Here is a 16266-nt window from a genome sequence, read left to right on the forward strand (position 1 = left end):
GTAAATCAAAACCACCCTGATGTTGCAGAGCATTTATTCACTGTTTGCGGAAAACTGTAGAGGTAGCTGTGGCTTAGAGCCACTGTCATCATTCCCAGTACGATGCAATGAAAAATGTGTAGGCTTTGGGCAAACACTTGAGCAAATTTTCTGATTCAAAAATAAGTAAAGGCAGTATTTCTTGTGTCATTTTTTACTCTAGAAAAACAGCCCATTGGAGAATGCTCAATTTAAAATAAAACAGTGGCTGAGTAGTTTCAGCTTGTGTTCTTTTGTCTTTGTTTGTTTTGATATTTTTACAAGAAAAAAATCCATTCAGGCTGTACTGAATCTGTATTTCCAGCATAGAATTCAAAGGTGTTGCAAAAGATTGAAAAGCTGATTGAAATTACTGTGAAAATCTTCTTCAACCCTCACTTGAGAATGGGAATTAGAAGGAATTGGGATGCAAGTGGTACCTGCATTTTGTACAACTAATAGAGGTGATTTGATAATGTGGAAAAGTGGATATGTCCTTCTCTTCATAGAAATAGAAACCTTATTTGAGAGGAAGTGAGAAGATGTCTCTTGTAAGACCCTGTGAGTGACAGTTCTTATCTTGACATCTAGCCAAGTCCACAGCCAAATTAACTGTCTCCCCTCATTGTATGTGTAACCTTTCTTATATTTCAATTTACCTTATCTTGGTTTATCTCAGCTTATTTTACTTTATTCTATTCTATTATTTTATGGTCCACTTCATCTTGTTTTAGCATACTTTATTTGGGTATTGGTGTAAGTAAATGCAAGTTTAATGATGTGTGTGTGCACATAAAACAAAAATGCAGGATTTAAGACACGAGAAAGGTTTCAGCATCAGTCACCAGACATTGTCACAGGTACACTCAGTTTTGCTCCCACTTGTGAACGCATGACAGTGCAATCTTGGATTGTACAGACACATACGATTTGCTTCTTTTTTACCCATTTACACTGACTCCCAGTCCCAGCTTCCTTACACAGGATGTTTGCCCAACCACTTGTTCAGCTGCAGCCCTTATCCTCTGCTCTCAGCCCTGGCTCCTGGCATCACCAGCTCCAGAGGCTCCAACCAGGCCATAGCATTGTCTCCAGGGAGAGCTAGAACACTGACAGTACACTTCAGTTAACATGACCTAATGCTATTGCTGTAGATGAACATGGTTAGTTTCTTGCAGGGTGACTAAATGCTAAACCATTGCAGGACAGATGGAAGTTCAGTGCTTGGGGATATAACAGAGCATTTCGTAAAAAAAAACTCAGTTTGCCCGAAGTCTGATGTTTTTAAAAGTAATCTCACTCTTTCAAGGGAAAAAAAAAGAAAAGAAAATCAATGTGCCACAAACATCTGGTCTTTTTAATAAGCTTAAATAGCTAAAATCTGAAAGATACATGCACATGAAAATCAGCCATAGAATGGGAAGAGTCACAGAACTGTAGCAATAAATGTTGCTGGCAGTTTTGTCTGTACTTCCATGCAAAGCTCATTTATTTTATTTTTTTTCATGCATTTCCAAAAAGAACATTTTCTTTTCTCAGTATCCTCAAACTAGTCATGTTTCTGATGTCAGCTTCCCAAGTTAATGACGCTGGAGCCTCTCATGTTGCTGTGATGAGAACATTTGAGAGCACACTGGTGAAAGATTAATACTGGAACAGAAACCACTGATTGGCAACTAGTTATTTTTATTTATTCCTGTGGATCTTGTATGTCACCTGGAGACTATTTAGAAGATTATTTTCGTGGGCTAACATTCTGTTTAAAAATAGCACTTGTATAGTGCCAACTCATTTTAGAGTTGGGTACAAATATTGAGACAAAATCCCAGCTGTTACTGCTTTTGCTGCTAATTTGAGGTGTCAGATCAGAGCTCTACTGCTGTATGTCAGTGAATAAGGCCCCTTGTGAGATCATTATGTTTTCTAACAGTTCAGAGTAATGGATTAATCAGTGCAGCATCAGTTGCTTTCATTATATGCTCACACGGTAGTTGTGGGCTTTAATTTAAACAGACTGTGGGGAGATCAGAGGACTGAGTCAAAGAGGGGCCCAGGGCTCAGCAGACTGACGGATCCAGTGGAGCTTTGCCTCGTGCCTAGCAAGAGCAAATCCTGGATGCTCGGTGCTGAGGGATCAAGTGCCAAAGCCATTTTGCTTTTTCATCAGAGGCCATAAGAAGTAGTAAATATTTAATTTAATGCAAATTCCTCCTGACCTGAAAAATAGCTCTTTACAACTTTTGAAAATACAGCTCCTTACTCTCTACAGTCTCTGAGTTAATTACAAACATTAATCAAGTCTTAGTTTTGTTACTAAAAATGACTTAGATTCAGTTTTTGGAATTGGTACGCTGCCCACACTGTTAGTTTTACTAAATGGTGTTTCAAGGCTGTCAGGACTCTGAAGTTGTCATCGTGTCCCAACCCAAAGCAGGGGCACCCAGTTCATGCTGTTCCAGCACTCTGCTCCTCCACCAAGCTCAGAAATTGTCATAGAATCATAAAATCTTGTTGGAAGGGACCTTCAAAGGTCATCCAGTACAACTTCCTGCAATGAACAGGGCATTTGCATCCCATCAGGTGCTCAGAGGCTCGTCCAGCCTGACCTTGAGTGTCTCCAGGTATGGGACATCCACAACCTCTCTGGGCAGCCTGTGGCAATGCCTCACAACCATTGTTGTAAAAATTTCTTCCTTACATGCAATCTGAATCTCCCCTCCTTTATCCTGAAACCATTTCCCATTGTCCTGTCACAGACCCCACTAAAGGGTCTGTCCCCTTCCTTCATACAGCCCCTCTACATACTGACAGGCTGCTATCAGGTCACCTCGTAGCCTTCTCTTCTCTTCTCCAGGCTGCACAGCCCCAGCTCTCAGCCTGTTCTTGTAGGAGAACAATCCCTTGAATTGTTCTGGTGCCCCTCCTCTGGGTGCACTCCAGCAGGTCAATGTTTCTCCTGTACTGAGCACTCCTCATCTGGATGCAGTGCTCCAGGTGAGGCCTCACAGTGCAGAGCAGAGGGACGGATCCCCTCCCTCACCCTGCTGGCTACACTGTGTTTAGGATACAGTTGGCTTTCTGGGCTTTGAGGGCACAGAGCTGGCTTACGTCCAGCTCACCATCCACCTGTGCCCCAAGTCCTTTTCGGCAGGGCTGTGCTCTATCTTTACATCCCCCACCTTGTACTGATAGCAGGGGTTGCCTCAACCCAGGTGCCAGACTAGGCTTTGTTGAACCTCATGAGGTTCCTTGGGCCCACTGCTCAGCTTGTCTAGGTTCTCTGGATGGCATCCTGTCCCTCGTGTTTGTCAGCTGCACCACAGTATGCACAATGCAACATTGCACAATGCAACACACCACACAGCTTGGTGTCATCTGCAGACTTGCTGAGGGTGTCCTGCTGTCACAACCTGTCACAGCACTGCTGTGTTTCCTTTGCATCTTCACTGGCATTCTGGGGTGAGCTGCTCAATCTTTCTTTTTTGCATCAGTTCACCCACTACTGAAAAGAAATGACACTATCATGAAAACTATTTACATGAGAGGTTTAATTATGCCTGGAGATGCCTTGGTTAAATCTTAATAAATTTTCCAGTCTCATTTACTGGATGTATAGTTGCACTGGGGATAGGAAGCCTGTAAAGCATGACAGTTATGGGAGAAGTAGTACTTGTGGAGTATGACAGTAATTCACTCTTGGGAATGTTGTAAGCCTGCAGATACGCCATTTGTAGCTATCCGTTGCATGCACATAGATAATAATCTTACATTAGGCCCAATTACATGGTGTTATGGACACACAACACACGGATTACATACACAGGCAACGAGCACACAGTGATAAAGCCGTGGTGTAATTGAAGGAGACAGAAGGAAACGTTAGACTTGTTAGCTACCAGCACTGCACTGCCTGACGCGGCTGCTCCCACCCAGCCTGCCTGCCTTGCTTGTCTGCTCCAGGCTCACAGCCCACATCTCACAGGCTCACTTTCACAATAAGGGTTTATCTCACAGCGAGGTAGCTCAGCACCTTATTCTTTCTGCAGCGCGTTGTTGTTTGCTTAGCACAAAGCCCACAGCTACGCCAAAGAGTGCGCTGCCAAACGAGGGCTGTTGTTTGCAGGATTCCTGCTATCAAATGATGTGTTTTAGAAACCTGTAAAGAATCTCTGTCTCCTAAGGGTAGAAGTTGGAAAACAAAAACACAGTAAACAATCTGGCTCCTTCTCAGATCTTTTTCCTTTTACCTATCACATTACTTGGCAGTGTATAGCACAGTGCTAGATGTGATTGTATGCATATTGGTTTGAGTAACTTTGCATTTTCTTTCTCTGCTGGATATGAGCATCTGTGGGCCTGATTATTTCTTGCTGGCTGAGAATTTTGGAAATGCTGCAAACTGTGATCCAGCAGAATCCTGGTGTGTATCAAAAACCTGAATGGCCAGCACAACAACCTCTGGTAACTGTGGAAGGTGCTTGTTAAGGCATGGACAAAAGTGTTAATCAGAAATTTAATCTACCATATAATTTCTCAATTTGATTAGCTGCTTGTGCTAATCAGCTGCCAAAATGGAATATGAGAGCAAATCAGTCTCTGTTGGAGTCAAAAACCACAGGATGTCTTCAGTTCTGACCTAATATGACAGGTTTGCCCCATCCCTTTAGTTTGAATTCAGACTGCAAACAGGAAGCATCACTGTAGGTGTTGTACCGATGCTCACAAGTATGCCTTGGGCTTAGGGAAACTGATATTTGTATAACGATTTTTACCTTTCGTAAGTGACAAAATAGGACAACGTAGCTTTTTTAGGTTGAGATGCATCAATGCATCAGGTACTGTTACTGTCATCAGTGTTATGTGCTTGAAAAAAGAAACCAACTCTTCTACACGTTTTCCACTTGAAATGTGACTGGAGAATGTTAATGTGCATTCTACTTACTGAAGTACTAATTGAAGAAATGAAATAGTTAACATTTCAGATAATTCTGTTATGTTATCTAACATTTTTCTGACATCATTGCCAGAAGATGATTCTCTAGTATTTAACTGGAACAGAGTGGGAGATGTACTGTAATGAAAGTATTATTATTCCAGATGAATAAGTCAGCAGTCATTCTGATATTCATTATATGCTCTTAATTATATCACTAATTGAATTTCAAGTAAGAGAAACAAAATCTCTGTGTACTCTGTAATTTAAAGAACTGAGCATGTGTAACTGTTGGTCTGACAGCCGGGGATTTCTCTCTGAATTACTCTAAGGGATGCTTGCAGTTCCTGAGGAGTTTAAATAAGATACTTGTATAATTAGTGGGATTCAAAATGTAAATCCTTTCTTTTTCTTTCTTTTTTTTTTTTCCTCCCCAAACTATCTTCTTTTTTTCTCTTATTTAGAACACCTGTATTCCTATTCAAGAGTGGAGAGAGGAGTAAAAACTCATCATAGGACCATAGAATCCCTAGAGTTAGAAGGGACCTTTAAAGGTCATCTAGTCCAACTCCCCTGCAGTGAACAGGGACAGTGTACCAATGTTATTTAAAAACAAACAAAAGCAGCAATCCACACATGAGAGACATTTCTGTGAGTTGATGATTTTGATTTAATTACACTTAGTGTAGAATTAATGACTCTTTGTCAGTGAACTGCAGTGGTGCATGTGAATTTGGAGCAAGGCAGAAGACAACAGAACTGCAGCTGCATGCTGTTAAATTTGAACAAGGAGTTTGTGAAAGGAGACAGGTAATTGTTATCAAGTCATGGTGGAATTGAAAACTGAACATTCTTTCCTTTACAAAAACCAGATTAGTCAGGGCTATAAATCAGCTTTGTTCTTCAGACGGAAGAACGCAGCACTGTGCGTGCTTCTATCCAGTTTGGGCTACTGGCAGAGAAGTGAGTTAGGAAAGGAGCTCCTCTGGGGTTGTAAATTGAAATCAGTGGGACTATGACAGTATGTATTGCTGGAGGATGTACCACCTCAGAGGCTGCTGATCTCATGTTATGCGTCTTCCAAGTAGTCCTTGGAGGACCCTTAGGACTGCTGCAGTCTGCTTCTGCTTAGCTGGCATGATCTGACAAGGATCACGGCTCAAGGTGGGAAGTTTGCTGGCATAAATAATATTTTATATAACCTCAGTTTCCTGATTCAGCATTTTGGATGCAAATAGTTTACAGGGAGAGGACTTCCAAATAACAGGACAGTACAAGGGACAAGAGTATTTGGGCTGTGGAAGAGGAGGAAGGCACGAGGCTGGGGAGAACCCAGCAGCATCCAAGTTTCGGAGGAAGTTTAGGAGGAAGTTTTTCACTCAAAGGGTGATGAAGCACTGGAACAGGTTGCCCAAGGAGGCTGTGGATGCCCCATCCCTGGACGCATTCAAGGCCAGGCTGGATGTGGCTCTGGGCAGCCTGGTCTGCTGGTTGGTGACCCTGCACACAGCAGGGGGTTGAAACTAGATGATCTTTGAGGTCCTTTTCAACCCAGGCCATTCTATGATTCTATAATTCTATGATTCCCCAAACAACACTGAAGGACTCGAGAGATTCTGGTAGTTTTCTTTTTCATATAGCTTCCTGATGTTTGTGCATCTTTTCTGATAGAATTGAATCTTAGTGGCATAGAAATGAGAGCGGGGCCCTGAAGCTGCTAGCAAATGAGTAGAACAGAATTTATTTTTCCTTTCACATTAAACATGCTGCTCTAGTGTGTGCTTTCCCATCAGGATGCAATTAAAATCGTTACTGGGAAGGCTTCATGTGCATGACAGAAAGCTTTGCAAAATGCCTCTGGAGCACTCCTCTCCCTGATATGTCCCTGTTCAGAAGCCAAAGAGTTCTTCCTGTGCTGGGGCAGTGCCTGCTGTGCAACCAGCAGCACGTTACATTCCTTCAGCTGCAGCTCAGCTGCAGTGCCGGCAGTTCACTGTCAATTAGTGCCCTTTGCAGCGTTTGGCCTTTTTGTCCTGAAGTAATTGCTGTTATCATTGGTGCTTTATTGCCTTCATTATATTTAACATTAAAATATCAATGAAATAATATATTAATAAGTCATCTGTGCAGTAGTTATCTGTTAGATTTATCCTTGAAATTTTTGTTAAAGGAGTATATAAATTCAGCATGGACATAGGATTCTTAGAAGGAGGGTTATGTATTTGTTGATGAATTATGGGATCCCTTTGCATGCTGGGGGCAAAGACTAAGCCTCCTTCATCTAATATTTTGCAAGCAGAAATGCTGTATGTGATTAAAATAATGCTTTGTCTATTAAGCAGAAATATTTTAAGAAATTTAAAAATATTTCTGAATCATCATACCATGGTAAAGGCGCTGACCTTTTCACACACGGATAAAGAATTGAGCTGGGAGACAGGGATATGTTCTGTGCCCTTGGCAGGGCAGAGCTCCCTGCCACATCGTGTTCTGCCTGAATCCAGCCTGCATCCTGAAATCACTGCGAAGTCTTTGAATTCCTATGGCTTCCATGAATCCTGTAGTGCCACATGTGACCTACTGGAACATCAGCTATGTGTGTGTGATTTAATTTTTGTAAGCCGACTTTACACACTGCTGTTGTTTGTCGGTGCATACCTGAAATTTTCTGACCAAGTGCATAGCTCAATTTTATATATCAGGCAGCTGAGGCAGGGGGTGAATTACACGTTTATGTTTGCAGAAAATACTGGTTCAATTAATAATTCCATTTGTGAGTCCCATTTGAACTTTCAGACATGGATGTGATACAAATGGCAAATAAATATGTTGGGGGTTGGGTGTGCTGTACACATGAATGTACCCTTGTTCATGTGCAGAAGTTCTGTTGTACGTGCTTGTTTTGGCTGACTGTCCACAAAAAGCATTCATCCTGCATCATTAGCCAAACTAAGTAATCAAGTAATAGCGAAGGTAGTGTGATATAATCTAATTTAACTTTAATCTGCTAATGTTGTAGATGCCGGTTTTGCCAAGGGATTTCTGGGCAGAATTGTGAAATGTTTTTAGCTTGGCACATGACCAAGAAGTCTAGCTGAGTTCTGAAAACCTTTTCAAGAGCTTTTGGCTAAACTGAGTAAATGCATATTGTCAGAACAGCAGAACAGTTCAGGGAAGGGTAGGCGGCATGGTGCTTCAGCAGGTCTTCCTTCACCTCATGCACAGACAGACCAAGCACTGCCTCCAAGCCCAGAGGTGCTGCAGAGCACTGGGCCGTTCCCACAGGGCAGGGCCGGCTGCGTGCCGCCGCACGGTTGGGGACACGCGTTCATCTGGGCAGCTGCAGCAGCACAGGGGATGGGGCCTGCTGACATCTCTCATGGCAGAGGGACTCTGTGTTTGCACATTTGAAGCCCCGAGCATGGCAATTATGCCTTGTTGGAGTGCTTTCCATTTCCTGTGCCATCTTGATCAACTTTATAGCTTCTAATTTGCTAAAGAGTCATTGATATAATTAGGAGCTATGTAAATGGGAGCAGCACACACAGCTGATGATAATGTAGTCAGTTCATTTTTCATAAGAAGCATTAAGGGGGTCCCTACCAGCAGCTTGAGATCATTTTCTCTTCTAGCTCTTTCTCTGTAAGCTCTGCCTTGATAGAGGAGCAGAAATCCTTACACGCCTGGGTCACGGCATGCTTTATTACAGTCCCTCCTGCTTCCCACATATTTTTTTCATAAGGAAACCAAAGAGATGTACCCATCCGCCCGTGTGTTTTCAGAAAGTCCATTTGAGCTGTCTGGCTGGGTGAGCCAGCTACATTAACAAGCTGTGCAAGGCAGCAGCTCTCATTTTGAGTAAGAGCACTTCAAGTCCAAAGCTTTCATTTTGTGGCACACAAATTTGACGTGTCTCCAATCAGCTAGCCCCAGATTTTCCAGCACGGTAGCAGCTTAAAAAGTCTGGGTCTGTTTTCAGAGTAGGTAGAAACTCATTTCCTGTACTTCCTAGTGCTTGGATGTGGTAAATGGTAACCCTCATCCATTTTTATAGTTGTTATTTGCTCTAAAAATATCTTTCTTGACATGTCACAAATTGTCTGAGGCTCTGGTCATCACTGCTTACTGCTGGTGCCCAGCAGATTTGTTGTATGAGTTGAAGCAGCTTGTTCCTGTGAATAGCGTGTTGGTGCAGAGATGTAAATAACTGATCAATCTGTGATTCAATTGTATTTTCTTTTTTTTTCCCCAACAGTACTCTCAACAACAACAACATCACTCGCATTCCTGTTACCAGTTTCAATCACATGCCAAAGATCAGGACTCTGTGAGTAATATCTTTGAGTATAATAATAATGGGCTAAGCCAGCACTTGGAATATTTGTCATCATGTGAGGGCCAGGGCCAGGCCTCAACCTGCAATGTGGCCCCATGCAGCCTGGCCAGAAAATCAATTTTTCTACAGATGATCTTCATTCCGTTGGAAAAGCTCTGATTGGATTAACTGGAAGAAAATAGAAAGACTATAAAATCAGACTCTGTGCATTTCTGGAATTTAGCCATAGCATTTTCTTGAGATAAACTATTCCTTTAGGAAACACACAGCTTCAGAATAAAAGCTTAAAGGAAGTCATTTTTTTTGACTTCCAAAATCTGAAACCAAACAAGATGCATTTACTCTTAAAAGTAAAGAAAAGGTAATAATAACTAGCCTGAATTATTTTCATGCAGCTAAAAAATAAAATGGGGCAGGGGTACCATGTATGTTTATGTAAAGTCATGAGAGGAAAATTAACTGAATTGAAGGAAATGCCTCTCAGTCGTGTCACTCTGTGAAGGATAGCTTCATTTACATTTACTTTCACAGAAATTAATGTAAGTATTTAAATGAGAACTACATTTTTTTTTATTTTAGAAGAGAGTGGATAAAGCAGATAAAGGTAGGGTTAAGGTTCTTGTGCTTTTGCCTGTTCTCCTTCAACCACGGTGGTCCAGCAAATTTGCTTGGCTTCTTCAGATCAATCAGTCTTGTCTGTTACCAGAGCTCAATGTGTTCTGCCATTTTCCTTTTAGTTTAATTTCGGAGATGGCTTTGTATATAGCTCCCTGGAGGCTTACACTGACTAATCCTTCACTGCTGTAATTAAGGGAAGAAGAAAAAAAAAAAATAGAGAAAAAAAAAAAAAAGGAAGGAAGTCATAAATAGGATTTATAAAGGGAAGCTTTTATATTGAATTCTGAGAGCCACATTTTATAGAACATGAATGCTGACCCGCTCTAAAAGGATTTTCTGGAAATTTAATTTGAGGTCTGTGGCTAAAAGGGCACCTTTACAAACTTGCATTTGTATTCATTCACCTTATGTTCTGTGAAGGTAGTTCCATCAATATTGAGTGGCATGTTTTACTCTCCGAAGAACTGCCAAAAAACACGCAGTGTCCTTTCCAGGAGTACAGTGTAGGGATTAAAAAACCAGCATAGGTAGGTGGAAATACAATAAAATACTTTAATTTTCTGTATTTCCTTCCGTCTCAGCAGAGTCAGAGAAAAGTCATCAAAGTAGCAATTAATGTAATACAAGCAAAGGAGTCAAATAGTACTTCCTAATTTCTTCTGCTTCCTCCTATTTAAATTTTTTCTCTGTCTCTGAATCATCACTTCTCACAAATAATATTTGATTAATCATTGACAAAGCAAGTTTGCATAGCTATGTAATACTTTCTGAACATCTTCTGTTCAGATTTTAGGCTAATACTGTTTAGATTTAACCAAGTTGTGTTCAAATGGATATTAACAAAGCTAATGTGGATCTGAGCAGGCATAAAACTGATCAGTTTTGGTTCACCAATGAAAAATATTCATATGAAGATTTTTGGGGGAGGGGAAGTGAGAACTGTAGTATTTTCTCACTTCCTTGGGCCTTATTTCACTTAGTAACTTGTTTCTCCCACATTAATACACAGCCTCAAGGAACAGTTTCCATGAAATGAAATACCTATCTGAAGCACAACGGCTGAACAACATCCACTGCTTAATCTCTTGGTTGTGGATGCAAATTCAGGTCAAATGGATCATTACAGCTCTACGCTTTCCTTAAATGATCATCCACTTTTCTGCCTTCTCAGAAAGCTTTACATTTAGACATAGTTTTAGAAGATCTTATAGGGAGCCCTAGTCTGAGTGTCCCTCAAGCAGGGACAAGCCCTCTCTAGCTAAGGCCCAGCATGGTGCAGATGGTGTTTTCCCTCTATATCTCCTTTTACGTGTTATGGGATCCATTAAAGGATGTTTGGGGCTGCCTGTGCCACAGCTGCTTTTGCTGTGGTGGTTTTGTGGACAGACAGCTTTTTTGTCATAGCACTCAAAACAATCTGCTCATTTAAGAGCAGAGCAGAAAAAATAGAGAGCGTATGCAACTTGAACGTGAACTCCTAGGAGAAAAAGGAATAATAATAAAAAACTAGTAAGGTTTGAAGCACTTGAAGAATTCTTCAAGAGAATCAACTCTCCTGTGCAACCTTTTTCATTGTCTTGTCTTTCCTTCTGCTAAGTTTCATTGATCTTTTAACCTTGATTGGAAGTGACAGGAATTAGTTTTTATTGATCTGCTTTCCTTTGCTTGAAACAGCTATATTAAAGCATGTCCCTCATACTTATTTGCTTAATGGTAAATATCCCATTATCTCTGCACTTTGACTGCTGAGGTAGGGAATCGTGTAATTTATTTATTTTTTCATTATCTTTATTAAAGAATAAACTGAAATTGTCCTGAATCGCTTCATTGCTTTTCATGCTTGCAGAGAATCAGTGTATCAAACTACTTGTGGCTATTAATACTTAATTAATTATTGATATTTTAACTATTAATTATCAAAAAACATATTCCCTCTGCTGATGCCCTCCCAGAGAAGCTGCTGAGAGGGTGACAGTTCACACCACTAACATTGGGAACCCAAAAACTAATTATACACATTTAACGAGAGGAAAAATAGAACAAACCTTACCAGCTCACTGATTTGGGAAGATGCCCCTTTTGTGAAAAGCAAATGTAATATTCCCTCCTGCCTGTCATATCCAGGATGCAGGGAATGGGCCAGACTCCACCTCCTGAAGGAGGGTCATTCAACACCATCACAGCTGACTGCCATGGCCATGGGAAGGGACAACACTCTGAGCATGTAAATGCATTGCTTTCTTTAGCAGTTAGAGCAACATTGCTGTATGTAGGATAATTTCTGACTAGATGTTATTTGCTTCCCTTTCTTTGTAAATGTATTTGTTTGCTTTCAAACGATACAAAGTGTTCCAGACAGATTAATAACAATACCTTTTATTAGAAATCTAACTTACTGCAGTGTTGTTAAATAGCTTCACGATCTCTAAAAAACCCAATGTTTTGTAGCCATCCTTCTAAAACAACTACACTTCACAGCTCTCCCAGGAGGTGCTTTCCATCTCCACAGAGCAAACTCAGTCCCAGGTCTGCACCCTCCAGTTGTGAGTGCCCACCCCAGCATGCAGACTGGGACCCACATCAGAGCTGGCAGCAGGAAGGGCTCACAGACAGACAGACACCTTCTCTGCTGGATAGACAAGGCTAAATCCAGCAACACCAATTGGGGTTGTCTTTTTTTGTGTGTAATGCCTGTGATATCAGTGAATAATGCTTTGTCTAACCATTTCTGACAGATCTGTTTTATCGTTTCAGCTTTGCTATAATACTGCAAATATATGAGTCATTACAAAGGATGAAATAATTAACATCTTGGGCCTTAGTTTTGATCTGAACTTTGGTAGCTATTAAGATATTTATAAATTCACTCTCTGAACGCATCATAATGTGGCAGACTTATTTTTTCCCAGTGTGGTCATGCTTCTGGAAGTGTGCAGTGCCACGCACGAGGTGTGCGGAAGGGAGCATGGCCAAGGGCCCTTCTTCATCACGAGCCCTGTCTGGAATCTAAATACTTGTCTTAAATTGCCAGAGTAAAAGTTCACCATTGGTGAAGTCATACAGGCAACACGGGAACAGGAAAGGGATCAATAGCCTCTGCAGATCTTTGATTTGGTTTTGTTTAATTACTATTTCTCATTTATTTAAAAAGGAGAGAGGAGGGAAGAATTACCTATCATCAGTTTTTTCAGCCTGGTCCTCTCGTTTGTAAAAGGCATTCTTTAAATTCACTCAGTTCCATGTCATTCATGCAGTTACTTCTGAAAGGAAGTCATAGGCAAAATGATTACTTGGAGGCCTCTAAAGTTCAGTATCTTCTTTTCTCCAGAGTGGTTGTGATTACACAGCTATGAAAAACAGTTGAATTTTTATGTAGATGTTTCTGTGTGTGTTATGGCAGAGTAGACAGCTGAGACCTGGCTGAGCTGGAGCCAGTAACCTTCACTGATGCCTGTTACACTGCAGAGAAGAGGCAGGCAGCCTCGTACTTGTTTGCTGTGCTTTGTGCCTTCTGTTATAACACCGCTGGTAACTCTGGGCGCTTCCCTGTGTTGTAGGCGGCTGCATTCCAACTTCCTGCACTGCGACTGCCACCTGGCCTGGCTGTCCGACTGGCTGCGGCAGCGACGCACCATCGGGCAGTTCACCTTCTGCCTGGCGCCGGTCAGCCTGCGGGGCTTCCTTGTGGCCGAGGTGCAGAAAAAGGACTTTGTCTGCTCTGGTAACGATACCACTTTGTTTCTCTATCAGCAGATGACTTTGTATTGATACTAGCATAAAATGAGGGAATGGAAAATGATTGCCTTGTATCTGAATGCCGCTCTGTAGCGCTGCTGTTTTTATCATAGCTAAACTGTGTAATAATAGATCAAGTTGTTGTTTTTCTCAGCTTTATGTGAATTATTGGATTTCAGTTAATAATTCAGTTCTCAAATTATTATTTTTTTTCCTTCAGTATTGGCAATGATATCAACCAAAGTTATCAGCTAAGTGGAGATAATTTGGCGTTTCTCAGGGGAAGAGCTGTACAGCTGACTGGAATATAAAGGAAAGGAAATAGAAAATGCTAATCTGAATCTGTTGATAAATGATTGGATTATGGAATGGCAGGGGCAGATTTTATCTCAGGGACTGAAGGACGATTCTTCAGGAGCCAAAGCATTTCACTGTCTACAAGTTTCCTTGTATATAAATGAAGCTGATGGCCAACTTGCAAATTATGTGTCTATATATTAGGCCCATTCATAAAGCCTCCAAATCTGCACTTGGCTTTTGTGATAGAAATGCGTCTTACACAAGAAAAAAAAAAAATGTAGAAAAATTGAAAAAAGAAACCTTTAGATTTGACTGAAAATTTCTGGCAGAGGAAAGACTTAAGAGCCGTGTATGCTGTGAAAAAGAAGGGAAGATTCAGACACAATTTTGGAGGTAATTTGGCAGACAAAATGGTAAAATTTGCAGGTCTACAGCCTGGTGTGTTAGACTGCGGTGTTACAAGATGCACAGAAGCATACACCACTTGTATGTTATCCAGACCTACTGGTGGTGACAGCAGTTAGGCTAGCCAAACACACTGTGGGCCTAAGTGGTAAGCCAAACACACGAGAGCAGTATAAAACAGGGAAGGAAGAGGTACAGTTATGGTCACTTCTTTCATTAGAAATTTCAGTTGGGAATACTGAGCTGATCAGACAGGAACCAAGCATGGAGGTGTAGCAGGTCAGCACTCAGCGGCTGTATTAGTGCCAAGCCTGTATGTGTCTGAAGAGGATAGGTGCCTCCTAATGCATATTTTAAATTAAAGGCCTGTAAATCAGCCAAACAAAATAAATTAAAGGAACATAGCATACAGTAAGCTTTAGCATAATAAGCCACAGGGCCCCTGAACTCATCTTAGATGTTTGAGTTGAAGAAGACGATTTGTTTGTAGGGAAGTTGCATTGTACTTAAATGTGCCATACCTGACATTACAGTAAAACACCTACCAATATATTTTGGTACCTGCCTTGACTTGTGTACTGGTTAGATATGTTTGTAAACATGAAAGTCTTTTCAAAGAGAGTAAATACAAGAACTGCGTAACAGGTGTCTCAAGGATTTGTTCTGCTGTTTTGTACTTGTTTTTGCTTATTTGTCAGCTGCCATCTGTGAGTCCACTCCGTAAAGCATCTCTTGATGCGTGCCTTCACTCTTTTTTGTGTAAGTTCATTTACATGCAACAGTGAGAAAAATGGTTCTACTTTGAGAAGAGATGTTTGATCCCAAGCTTGACCATATCATAGCTGGTAAACTGATGTCCAGCCCTGGAGGTCGCAGGAAATATTGTGGGCACATGGAAAATGAAGTTGTGCACCAATAATTTCTGTGGCATGATCTTAGGAGGGCTGAGCTTCTTCTGTGCAGTTCAGGAGATCTGAAAATGCCCACAATATCTGAAAAACAAAGAAACAAAATACATCAAAAGCTTAGCAAAAAGAAAAACCTAGAGATCTGACAATCTTGGCAGAGAAAGGATAAAAATAAGGGGATAATTGATTGAGCTATTAGCAGAATCTCATTTTACCAAAGATGTAACTAGAGCATGTCTGTCTTACAAAATGAAGTTTCAGATGGAGGGTGAGTTCAGTTATTTGGATTTATGATTTAGTGATCTGAAAGAAAATTGGTTTAAATCAGAAGAGGAGATAATAATTGCTGAACGTGAAATCTAACATGGACAGAACTCATCAAAATGGAGTTTTCTGTGCAGCCTTTAACTTCCAAAAGAAAAAAAGATTATTTAACAGCTGCATGTTGGACCAAGAATGTAAGAGAGAACTCTCAAAATTGTCCTGCTTTTTATTAAAGCATAAATTAATAAAAATTAAGGAAACTTCCAGTGAGGCTGTTCGTACACTGTATGCCTTAGCCTTCATCTGGGAAATCACACATCCTGGTAAAGCAGTACATTTGAAGAGCTTGTTTTAGTGCAAGATTTAGCAGAGAACTCAGTATCTGCTGCTTTCACAAAAAAGCCTACATGTTTAAAGAGATTATAAATCTTCTCTGCTCCTTATTACAGGTCTTACTGCTGATTTTACAGCTTCATTTATTCCTGTTTGACTATGAAGTCACACTAGAACAGGAGGTGAATGGTGGACTGAACTTGTCCCCCTGCAAAGGAACTTTATACAGTTTAAGATTATATGAATCACTGTAACTACCCTCTAGCTGGCAGTGAAAGCTTCTTTGCATCATACTTACAAAGTGCTGAAATACAGTGTACTGAACTACTTTGTTTTAATACATGCTCAGAATTTCAAGTACTTGTATTTTTATGGCAGTGGGAATACATTACAGAAGAAGAAAAATCTCAACTTTT

At 40.8% G+C, this 16266-nt stretch overlaps 1 protein-coding gene across 3 annotated transcripts in view; it reads left to right on the forward strand.

Annotated features, from left to right (window-relative positions):
• The window catches only part of SLIT3 (slit guidance ligand 3), a 472709-nt gene that overhangs the window by 285539 nt on the left and 170904 nt on the right, over positions 1-16266 (forward strand). For all 3 annotated transcript variants that reach the window (XM_042880662.1, XM_042880663.1, XM_042880664.1), the window contains exons 8-9: positions 9207-9278; positions 13463-13626. In XM_042880662.1, the coding sequence (XP_042736596.1) occupies positions 9207-9278; positions 13463-13626 (236 nt within the window). The remainder of the gene's footprint in view (positions 1-9206; positions 9279-13462; positions 13627-16266) is intronic.

The sequence above is a fragment of the Lagopus leucura genome, unplaced genomic scaffold (assembly GCF_019238085.1).
Source record: "Lagopus leucura isolate 7727_CA_CO unplaced genomic scaffold, USGS_WTPT01 Super-Scaffold_100027, whole genome shotgun sequence".
NCBI classification, from domain to species: Eukaryota; Metazoa; Chordata; class Aves; order Galliformes; family Phasianidae; genus Lagopus; species Lagopus leucura.